We start from the raw sequence: 12,236 nt of genomic DNA on the forward strand, positions 1-12,236 counted from the left end.
ATAAGCTAGTTATGATGGTCAGTGTTACAGAAAACTAAACTATGGTAACCACCAGGAGATCCAGTGTTACCAGCAAAGCAGATAAACTCTAAGCCATCCCTTTTCCAGAAAAAATATCTCTCATAAATAGTCCAATGGAACGTGCTATATGCTGGTATTAAGCAAGATGAATAATATCTTATGGATAAATATGCATACTTCCTTCTTCGTTTCATATTTCACCTCCTCCAAAATCATTCAGATTCTTTAGAAACATTTAAGAAAGGCAGGTTTAAAACAACCTACACTTATTTTGTAATTTTCAGGAGTTTTACCTTTTGGCTGCTGATCAGAACCATCTATTTTGTCACCAATTTTGTTTTTAGTAGGCTTTTTAGGTACTTTCCTTGGCAGATCTCCATTTCTCTGATCTGTATCTGATTCATATAAAAAATGAAATAAGTCATAGACCATTAAGATTCTAAGGGATTCTAGTAACACCTAAAAGTCAGTGAGATGCCAACTGTACTAAACCAGCAAAACCAGAAAACATTAAACTATAGGCCCACACTCCAAACACTTTTTACTTCTCCCCCTCACTTAACCTCTTTATTCTCCTAGTCTATTTTCTTTACACAGAAAATAGGAATAAGAAATAATTTTAATACACCATCTTCCCGTTATAACCAAATAAGGATAATAAAAGTCACTGAAGACTTCCATAGTCCTATAAATAGGGCATGAGAGACCTCTAACTGATGTTTAGATGTGGACTTCTTAGAAATGCTAATAATAATATTTACCTTGTGGCACTTTATCTTGTTCCTTCTCAGTATCTTGTTCCTTATCAGGTAGATTACCTCTCTCTTCAGGGGGTCGTGGGGCAGGCGAGCGTCTCTGAATTGGTTCTGTATTTACAGAAATAATAAGGAAAATATCCCAATAAAAAATACATGCTTAAATGTTTTGTTTATAATTTATTGATTATATTTATATAAAAGCTGGTTGACTTTTATGTGATTAATTCATATGTGTTCATTATAATTCTGTGCCTTTATGAAAAATATTTTTTACTGCTGTATATAAATATATATATAGTTTTTCAATAAATTGACAGAACGTTCCACATTTTGAAACAAATGTGCTTTTCACCACCAGCATTATGGAACAGGAAGATTCCCAGGGGCTTGCTTGTTTTGTTTTAGGGATAAAAAGGATATACAAAGCATATTGGATGGATATATGTATGTAGGCTAGGGAAAAATATTGAACCAGATTAGAAAAATCTGGTTCACCAACTACACCCTTAAAGCAATCACCAATACTTTATTTTCTAACCTTCAACTTTAACACATAACTAGGCCAGCTCTCTTAAATAACCTACAATAAGAACTAAAATCTAAATCCCACAGATACCAGTATCAGTAGCAGAGAAAGATTGAGACTGTTGCACAGGTAGAACTAAAGTAGGTCGTTTTATGTGATCTTGGTGGAGCAGTATCCATGGTTGAGTGGGGAATCAGTTCAGGAAGGGTATGTTTTATAAAAACACAAGGTAAATATGAAGGAAGAAGTGGTCTGATCAGTAAGGGGGTCTCATCAGAGACATGGGGTCTGGGTGCTCTGGGCCAGATTTACTTAGGGAGGCAAACTAGATTAATCAGGCTCTTAAGCAAAACCCACAAAAAGCAATTTAATGGAAAAGTAGAGCTTTATGTCCAAAATGTAGGACACACTATAGCGTTACATGTTTCATGCGCACAGGCCCTTAACCATATTCAAGTCAAATCAAGTAGTTGTTTATTGCCATTTGTGCTAAAAGTACATCTGAATTTCTTGTGCAGCATAAGGCAGTAAGACGCAACTAGATTTTTTGCAATATAATATATATAATTACAGAGTACAATAATAAGTAACTAATTAATTAATTAAGAATTAGTTAATCAGTTTTTTAAGGCACTTCATAGTAGGGATGCACCGAATCCAGGATTTGGTTCGGGATTCGGCCAGGATTCGGCCTTTTTCAGCAGGATTTGGATTCGCCCGAATCCTTCTGCCTGGCCGAACCGAATCCTAATTTGCATATGCAAATTATGGGCAGGGAAGGCAATTGCGTGACTTTTTGTAAGAAATCAAGAAAGTAAAAAATGTTTTCCCCTTCCCACCCCTAATTAATCTTTCATGAAGGATTTGGGGGTTCGGCCGAATCCAAAAAAGTGGATTCGGTACATCCCTACTTCATAGCAACTGGTGTTAATGCTATGGGTCTTTAGTAATGAGGCCCTCGATTATCGGCTTCTATGTAACAGGTGTAGTCATAGAGGTCTTGAAACAGTGGGGTACTAAGGCTTGCTTAAGGGAAGCATTGATGATGTCTGTGTAGGTTTCGGCCAGAAGATCTGCGCATATTTGAAGAACTTTTGGAGAGACTCCATCTGGAGCTGCGACTTTTGCGAGGATTGACCATTTTAAAGGATTTAAGAACATGTGGAATAGGAAACATATAGAATAGGGTCAGATTGTGTGGTCTGATGATCTGTGGGCAGGTGTGTCATTGTTGCCTGAAATTTTCCAGCATTTTCTCTATAGTTTCAAAACATAGAAGTTGTTGAGGTCTTTATACAAGATATTGGCGGCCTATTATTACATCCCTGTGTGCATGAAATGCGTATGGCTATGGTGTTTGGTATAGTTTAATAAGCTTAATAGTGTGGTTTAGTTGGAAGTCCAACCAAGTTTAGCACATCAGACAGAAAATGGAAGCTATGCAGAAAAATCAGAAGTACAGATCTTTTAGAAATGCCTATGATACTGCAGATATTGTGTGTGCACAGTGATAGTTAAAACCATTGCTGACACTGTCTGAAGGAATGGGTTGGTTTCTGTCTATGTGTTTTCTCTGACAGCATTTTAACACCAGCATAGAAAACTCCAGATGTGACAATAGCCTAAATGGCAGGTAAATAAATATTTATGATCAAACTTTGACAAAACATGCAAACAATCATTCTGTATTACTGAACAAAACTGCAGTTTTTATTTTCATGCACCAAAAATAATGGAAATGCCACTTTATCAAACAAGCACTCCATGTTAATTCCAGCACATATTCTAAAGATCTGCTCGTGTTCACTTAGTTTATAGTATCTTGTAGTGATAATTCTAAAGTACCTGGAGGAATGATCATGTTCATAATCAGTATAAAATACAAGTACTTACTAGCACAGATAGAATCATAGTCTGGACAGCACTTGCCATAATTCAAACAGTTGGGGTCGCAATCACACGCCTGTCCCCTTATGAAGCCTTCATGGCATCTTCCACGGCAGGAGTTTTCTGCATGAAATTCATAAAGAGACGCTAAGTCTCTAGGAAGTTGCTGAGCTGAACAAGTTTTCAAGTATAATAAATGCATGCAACACAATTTTGGGTCAATAGCTGTACATTTCAGTGCTCCAGTCTCATACCATGTTTACATAAGGTATCTATTTTTGTTAGTTCCCATGTATATATCAGGAAATCCAACCAACGTCCCCCTGACAAATGTCTTACAACTTTGGATTTAATATACCTGCTATTAATTCCTTTCAGCTTCCCAGGAAATCAAGAATGACATTCAAAAAAAACTTTTATTTTTTTTACTTTACTTTTAATTATTACTAAATTGACATCTTTCAGAATATACAGTGTAGGCTCCTGTGTTTATTGTTCTTGTTAAGGATGGAGTGGAAGTAGCCATGTCACTGTAAGGTGACTCCAAGAAGTTGTGGAAGGCAATGCCAAATGCTCTCCATTGGATTCAATTACAGCAAAACAAGAATTTTAGAATGACTCCAATACTCCATAGTCCTAAAACTTTCCATATTGCCCAATTGCAGATCCTAGGGTACCCTTTGCAGCTGAGCTGGGTGGAGATCCTGTGATTTGCTATTCAGCTCAAAACACATTCAAATGTATTCATCCTTTTGACCAAGTATTATTTTCAGGGGCCCATTTACTTATCTCGAGTGAAGGAATAGTGGAAAAATAGTTCGACCATTCGACCATTCGATAGTCGAAGTACTGTCTCTTTAAAAAATTCTTTGACCCCCTAGTTCGCCACCTAAAACCTACCGAGGCCAATGTTAGCCTATGGGGAAGGTCCCCATAGGCTTCCTAACAATTTTCTGATCGAAGGAATATCCTTCGATCGATGGATTAAAATCCTTTGAATCGTTTATTCCTACTATTATTCCTTCGATCGTTCGATCAGAGGAATAGCGCTAAATGCTTCGACTTCAAGATTCGAAGTCGAAGGATTTTACTTCGACGGTCGAATATCGAGGGTTAATTAACCCTCGATATTCAACCCTAGGTAAATGTGCCCCTCAGTGTTCAATGCAAAAATATGTTAAAAAATAAACATCCTAGGTTACCATGAAACCAACCTGTTTTATTTGTCTTACTTGTATTTACACAGTGGCCATAAGCATATTTCTGGGTATTTCCTGCATTCATTGTTATATAATTGTTTTATAACTGCCTATAATGGCACAAGCATTATCTGCTGTTTAGCTGGTCATTACCTCGTCTTGTAAAGAGATATGAATCGATATATTTGTGTTCAATTTGTATATTCTTTGCTTTTTGTATATTAGTAGTAGACTCCATTGCTTGGTCTGGAGTCATATAGTACTTGGTACTAACTGGATCTCTTCATGTCAAAAAAGTCTATGTGCAAGTTGCATTATATGGTTAAATTAGATGGACAGGTATAAGAAGTCATTTGTCTGTCTCCAACCCACTTGGCATGTGAACATCTTCTATTTGTATAAGGCTTTAATTGTATTTATTTTAAATTAAAGGTATTTTTGCTACCTATTAGCCCACCTCAACATAATCTTCCTGTAGTACTGTAAGTAAGGGAGCAGTAATCTTAGAAACAAATTAGTGTACAACTGAAGTATCCATATTGACTCTAAAACCAGAGCTCTTGGAAACCTCTTTGAGTGTTCTCATTACCTGTTGTGCACACTGCCTTGAAGTCCCGGCAGCATTCCATATAAGACATACAGTTATAATCACAATGGCAAGAATGCCCTCGAAAATACCCTTCACCACATCTCCCAACACAGCTTCCTTCACCTATAATTAAAGAGAGACATGACCTAAAATTACAAAACATCTGTCAAATGCATACACCAGACTTAAGCTGGGTAAACACAGGCAAATCGTTAGGCCCAATCGTCATAAAGAGGGTGGACCTAATTTTGTATACAGGCCCTGATTCAATAAGTTCCACTCTCTACCAAACATTTAGATGAGGTGGGTGAGCTTTTATGTCCATTCTGCCAAGGCTCATTTACAAAAAACCAAGAATTTAAATCTCAGAAGAGTTAAGAAATCAGCTTATTATAAGGCACATGTCAGATGGTTTTGGGGTAAGCTCTTGTTTCCCAACATCTAGAAACGCATAGCAACCAACCAAAGGTGTTTTCTCAAATAGCTGACCAGTAAAAGCTACAGTACCTGCTGGTTGATTGATATGGGTTAGTAGAGAAGTAGCAAGACCCTTGGTTTGAAACTGGTTAATGTTATAGGCATGTGTTTACCCATCTTAAGGACACTCTGGATGTGACACAGCAAAATATTTCTATGCATTTGCTTATGTAGTTTTATTGTAGGATTTATGTAACCTTTTCATGCTATAATAATATTGAAGGTTAAAGTTTTATATTAACTAAAAATAATAAACCCAGAAGATATGCAGTAATGAATTAATCAGATACAGCATTCCAAAGCACCATCCAGCAAACTGACATACAGTGCAAATAAAAGTATTACAAGTATCTTAATGATCTCAGTTGACTGGAATATGCTGCATTCAACTCTATTGTACCTTAATTCATTACTTCTATAATATAATTCATGGCCAGGCTTTGGACAGAAACAAATTAGCATAAACAACACTTTTACAAGTGTGCGGAATTCAGCTCGCTGTATAATAAGAATCAAAAAAATGAAACAATGTTAAATAACACATATATCTGTATGAAATTAAAATTTGCTAACCATGTGCATTATTTCCCATACTTTTATGCTTGCTCAGACACAACCACATGCTTTGTTTATATTGAATTGCAGCAGGCTGAAAGAAAATGATTATCTTCACAAACATTGAAAGGATCTTGGCTAAAATTAAAGTTGGGAATTGCTGAATGGTCATAGACAGGTGACCAGGCTGAGGTCTGAAGCAAATTACTAGTTGAAGGTCTGTTGCCATTTTGCTGAAGAAATTGTGTGTCAACATCTGAAGAAATATTTGTATGACTGAGTGAATAAGATAACACTACCCAGTGGATGGAGCAAAGGAGAGGTTTTGTGGAACAGTGGTTTTAAAGAGGATTCCTCCTTCTGATTAGTGGGAATAGACTTACAAATGTTAGTTAAACACGGACTATACATAGTTTAAGAATGATCGGCAGCCAACTCCAGTATTTTTCTGCTAAATCCTATAGACCATAGAGTTTCTTAGGTTAGAAACTGTCCAAAGTATTAGAGGGGAGGAAGAGAGGGCAAGTACAAGTAGTGCATGTTACTTGATTACTTAAGAGTTTATCTAGAGTGCAAAAAATAGAGGAAAACAATTATAAACCACTAACATGATGTGGTTGAAGTTGAGGTTTATGATTGAAAATCGACAACTTTAGAATAAAAGAACGTCAATGGACTGGGACAGGTAACCTCACATCAGACAATCACCAGATTTTACTACAGACATGGTATTTGCAGGAGTCCCTAAATAGCCCTCATATTCATTAAAATGTAGTTTGAGTTATACCATACACAATAACTAATGTGGAAGAGGTTAAACTGGAATAGCTCTTTGAAGATCTGTAGCACCTTCTAGACACAGCACCAAAAAAACAAAAACAAATGTAATGTTCATCATTCATAACTGGAATGCTAAGACTGGTTGCCACAATTTAACTAGCAGGTTTGGTCTTGAATGAATTTGGTGATGAACTGGTTGACCTCTTTCAAGATAATTCTTGAGTCATAACAAATACCCTCATCCAACAATCCAAGAGATGACTCTATAGATGGTTCTCATAACCATAAAATGGTTCTAATAAAATGCCATCAGACTAACTAGACACAGACTACAAGTTTATGATGGTCAGAAGTTGAAGACATCATTGGCGAGGCAGCAACAAGTCTCATCCCAAACAGGACAAGAACATGAGCAAGGTAAATTGACTGCTAATACTTTGGAGAAAAGGACAGCAAAGGTTGGACTAGAAAAAGATATGTCCAGCTGAATGTAAAGTTCTGAAGAACCAGCATACATATTCTGAAGAACATCAACTCAAACAACTTATAATGACTAAACAATATAATAAAAACAACACAAAGGAAAAAAACAATAGATGCTTTCAATAAGATAATAAGAAATTAATAATAAGATAATAAGAAATTACTTATATCTTCCAACAAAAATTAGCATGTTATAAGGGAAGTCTTAGGAATCATTAAGAGATAGTAGGAACACATAAAGGATTTTTATATATGTGAGGGACCCAAGCATCACACATATGGTATGTTTCCTGATTTGTAATCATACATTTTTGGCATTGAAGTTAAATGAGTCCTAGAAAGTATTAGTGATAACAAGATTATAATATTCACAACGAGATTCTAGAAAAACATTTATTTTTTTTTTCTGCTTCACTGACAAAGATAAAGCCTTTGACCATGTAGAACATAATAGCATAGCTAGAGATATCACATTGCTAACAAAGGTTTGTATAGTCCGAACTATGGTCCAAGAGTTCCTTGAACTACAAAAAAAGAAGTCTGCACTAAAGGAAAATAGCTGATGGTGAAACTGAAGTTTAATTCCTTTGCGTAAAAACCCTGGCAGGAATTACCATGTTCACAAAACTCTTTTGGAGTACTAGACTTTCGGAGCCAGGACCACTGTAACAAAACAGCCTGTCAACAGAGTAACAGGGGTAGACAGGAAATGACACCAGAGTCTTGGCCAAAGTTCAGGACAAATGGCAGACAGGGGAATTTTATAAACAGGCTGAGATCAGGGCAGGCAGCAACTTAGTGTGACCCTGGATCCAGACAGAGTCAGGGCAATTTGGCCTATAGTAGAGATGGGTAAAGCATTTGATCTATGGGAACAAATGCTAAATTATACCATAAAACAATACCACCTACGATAATTCTGCCCTCAGTATAGCAATCAAGTGAAATTCTCTGTCTATGAGTAATAATACACTGCTGGGATTAATCATTAAAAGGGGTTTGATTTTGTTACATAACCATATGTAAGCCATTTATAACATACTTTCTAGGTTTGAAGGTATGCCTGAAGTCTTGTTTAAGGTTTGTATAAAACAAGACTGAGATAATTCCTAAGCAATCACTCACAGTCAGCCGGCAGGGCCAAGACAAACATACAGAAGGACAACAAGCCGTACAAATGCGCAGTTAAAAAGCTTTGGTCATTTATAACACACCCACTTAAGGCATATTAAAAACGAGACAAATTCTGAAATGCTTACATTTTCCCATAAATTTAAGACCAGTGATTATAGACATATGTTATGCCAACATCAAACTTTCCAAAATGAGGTTATCTTTCCTCCATTCTCTCAGGGGCTAAGTAAATGTTGTTTTGCCATCATCCACTACAGTGTATAGATACTGTATATATTCACCTACTGTACAGTATATCTATAATTACGCTGGCAGTTCACTGTTCAGAACAGGGGGATAAAGCATTCTATGAAGTCCTATAGGGTATATTTCATTTCAAAAACTGAACTAGAGGGTTGACTTTGTGCTGGAATTGGAGCAGAACAACTCAGGCTGCAGAGGGAGACCCTCCTCGCTGTTACTGGGAGGCACAGTAGGAGGGGGCAGCAGGGGTACCAAAACTACTTTAAGCAAATTTCTTGCTCAGGGCTATGCAAGAATGGTTAAAATGTCAATTTGTCAAATAAAAAATTATATTGGGGATATCCAGCCTGCAATTAACCTTCAGCTGCTGACGGCATGCTTGGAACAGAAGTCCAGAAACAGTTGGAATGGCACAAGTTGTGTAGCTCTAACAGAAATTCTTACTAAAAATCTTATTACAGAAACAGCAATAGAATGTTCCTTTACAAGTGCCCTGGGTACATGATCTAGATTGTCCTAGTTTAAAACCCTACTGGAATAGATTATTTTTGCATTTATTTGCTTTAGGCACATCTTACTGGGAGCTGAAATAAATGCACCCTGTCAAACACACAGAGAAGTTCATAGACATTATATACAGCATGCTTTTAGTAGGTTATAGAATAGTTAATTCTACGCGACTTTTCAATTGGCCTTCATTGTTTTCTTTTTTTTTTATAGCTTTTGAATTATTTGCCTTCTTCTGACTCTTTCCAGCTTTCAAATGACCCCATCTAAAAACAACTGCTCTGTAAGGCTACAAATGTATTTTTAATGCTACTTTTTATTACTCATCTTTCTATTCAGGGCCTTTCCTATTCATATTCCAGTCTCTTCTTCAAATCAATTTATAGTTGCTAGGATAATTTGGCCCCTAGTAATCAGATAGCTGAAATTGCAAGCTGGAGAGCTGCTGAAGCTAAATAAAACCATTAAAAAGCTTACTAACTCAAAAACTACAAATGATAAAAAATGAAAACAAACTGCAACTTCACAATGCTAAAGTTAATTTAAAGGTGACCAGCCCCTTTCAGCAACCTGTACTGCCCATGAATGGCACTAAAACAAACCCACAATGTCACAAACACATTACAACAAGAAGTAGTATTAGAAATCAAAGTCAGACTAACAACTGTGGGAAGCTGCAGACAAGAGTATAAATATTTGGGAACACAATGTCATTAACGTAACTGCTTGAGACAGCAAACAGAACAAATGAATGCAAATAAGCACTTGACTCAGAATTCAATAGGTAGCACTCAAAGCCACAAGCACCCCATCAACTGAGCACACAGGTACTGAATACAAACAAATCTTTCCACTTAGACCTGTACGTTCTGTGCTTGCAACAAATAAGTGGAATGAGCACCTGTTTCTTTTTGGCTCACCAAATACATCAATTTACATTCCCATATTAACACTTTAAAGCAAGTTCACATTGTTGAATACATTGCAATATGTTCTAGAACTAAATATTTATTTATACGTAATATTTGTAGCTGCCATTCTAATTGTCTTTGCTGAAACATTTTCCATCAGAAGCACAAGCAGCACCGTCCTCTTTCAGTGATGTTGTTTTATTGCCTACTGCAAATCTGTAGATATGATTAGCTCTTACGTACATGTAACTGTCCATAGAAAGAAGAATCTGAGCTCTCAGTAAGTTACACCCTTATACATTGCTATAGGTTTAAGGACGAAAGTACAGAATGAAGCCTTGGATATATAATTATAGTGAGATTTAATCATCTAATGAAACATTTACAATCCAGTACATTGTAATGAAATGCAGTATGCCACAAGTATACTAAAAATGTTATAATAATCTTACATTATCCAAAATCTCATCCTAGAGATTCCTTAGACCCATAATTACCATGTAACACAGGGCATCATATCTGCCTAGTAAAATTAACTTTTAGATGACCCTTACACTGCCATATCATTAACTGGAACTTACCTTGAGCTGACACCACAGAGAAGCAGATTAAAAGGCCAACAGCAACTTGTGTGATATAATATATCCTTTCCATTATAAGAATTCCTGCAGAACACAATACAATTAAAGTTAGCAGAAAAATACTTGTAAAATAAATTGGATGTAGAATAAACCAGTCTACTTTCATAGTAATTAAAAAAGATGGATTTAAAGTAATGATAGAGTATTGATATCCATTGTAACAAGGGGCACTAAAGGTAAAAACAAGAACTTTATATAAAAAAAACCTAAAACGTTGTAGCATTCCTCAGTGTAAACTTTTATAGAGAGATCTGATTCGAAGGAAGTGAGTGGTGCAAATGACAACCACTTCCTTAACACTTACAATATATATGACATGTTAATAATATATATATATACCATATATACAATACATAGTGCACACCATATACTACATATATAACTGGGTGCCACAGTTACAAGAGATTTAAAAAAGTACCAAAAGAAGTTTATTTAGCTAGAGCACATGCAGAGTATTCAACGTTTTGGTCCTATTCCCAGACCTTCATCAGAAATGTAAAAAAAGTTTTTTGTTACTTCTCTACATTCTCCTGATGAAAGTCTAAGTATAGGGCCAAAATGTTGACTATTCTGCATGTGTTTTTAATCCAAATAAACTTCTTTTGGTCATTTTTTTTTTTTAAATCCTGAGAGTGCAGCAGTTTTGTTTGTTTTTATATACAGATTTGGGATCCGTTATCCAGAAACCCTTTATCCAGAAAGTTATTCAATTATTTTCATATCATTTAGCTTTACTTTATTTATTCTTTGAAGGTTTTTTTTTTTTAAAGTGATACTGACACCTGCCCATTGAAAATTCTAAGTGATGCGGAAGTGCCATTCCTAGGATGTGATGTCTTGGGGTTGCTCTTTATTTCACGGAAATCATTGTCTTTTTGGAGCTAGAGCAGCTCTAAAATACAGCCCTGACATTACTAAAATGCAAAGCTTCAATTCAGCTTCAGAAATGCTATACAGTTCCTTAAATAATCAGTTAAATAAAAGTTACTCTTCAATGTCTCGTCTGATTATTTCACAATTGGTACATTTAAAGAACATTTTCAACAGAGGAAGTTAAAATGATTTTCGAGATAGATTTTCAAGACAACTCCCCTTTAAAATGAATTGCAAAATATAAGTATTAATAAAAGAATCCATTCCTCTCCCTATATACATCATATGAAGTCAGGAGTGATGCATTACTGATAGTCTGCACTCACCTTGTATGGAAGAAACAGTGAAGCTGTGTTCCCACGCTGGACACGTTGGATTATATAGTGCTGTAAATACTGTATATTGGTCACAACCAGTCACAGAAAAGCTTAGTGGAAATGGGTGTTGACCTCTGATTTAATGAAACTTAGCTTTCCACTGCTGCTGGAAAATGCAGCAAAGTCAATTGCATTGAGCAATAGTGTGTGACACATAGAATTACAAGTGAGATAATCAGTTTAGTATTTTTATCAATATTTCTTGAGCCAACCAGACAATGAAGGGCTTCTGGGAGACCTGGTTCAGTTACAGATCATTTTGCAATGAACGTAGA

The 12,236-nt window shown here is 35.9% G+C and overlaps 1 protein-coding gene across 5 annotated transcripts in view; it reads right to left on the bottom strand.

Annotated features, from left to right (window-relative positions):
• prg4.L (proteoglycan 4 L homeolog) overlaps window positions 1-12,026 on the bottom strand; it is a 39,950-nt gene extending 27,924 nt beyond the window's left edge. Inside the window, exons 1-6 of one of the 5 annotated variants that reach the window (XM_041590699.1) lie at window positions 11,911-12,026; window positions 10,652-10,735; window positions 4,981-5,103; window positions 3,199-3,315; window positions 783-887; window positions 315-416 (exon numbers count right to left, since the gene is read on the bottom strand). In XM_041590699.1, the coding sequence (XP_041446633.1) occupies window positions 315-416; window positions 783-887; window positions 3,199-3,315; window positions 4,981-5,103; window positions 10,652-10,724 (520 nt within the window). In that variant the 5' untranslated portion in view covers window positions 10,725-10,735; window positions 11,911-12,026. The remainder of the gene's footprint in view (window positions 1-314; window positions 417-782; window positions 888-3,198; window positions 3,316-4,980; window positions 5,104-10,651; window positions 10,736-11,910) is intronic. The other 4 variants (XM_041590696.1, XM_041590700.1, XM_041590701.1 and 1 more) reach the window with 4 other exon arrangements.
• Window positions 12,027-12,236: the final 210 nt, after the last annotated feature.

Source organism: Xenopus laevis, chromosome 4L, assembly GCF_017654675.1.
Source record: "Xenopus laevis strain J_2021 chromosome 4L, Xenopus_laevis_v10.1, whole genome shotgun sequence".
Classification (NCBI taxonomy): Eukaryota; Metazoa; Chordata; class Amphibia; order Anura; family Pipidae; genus Xenopus; species Xenopus laevis.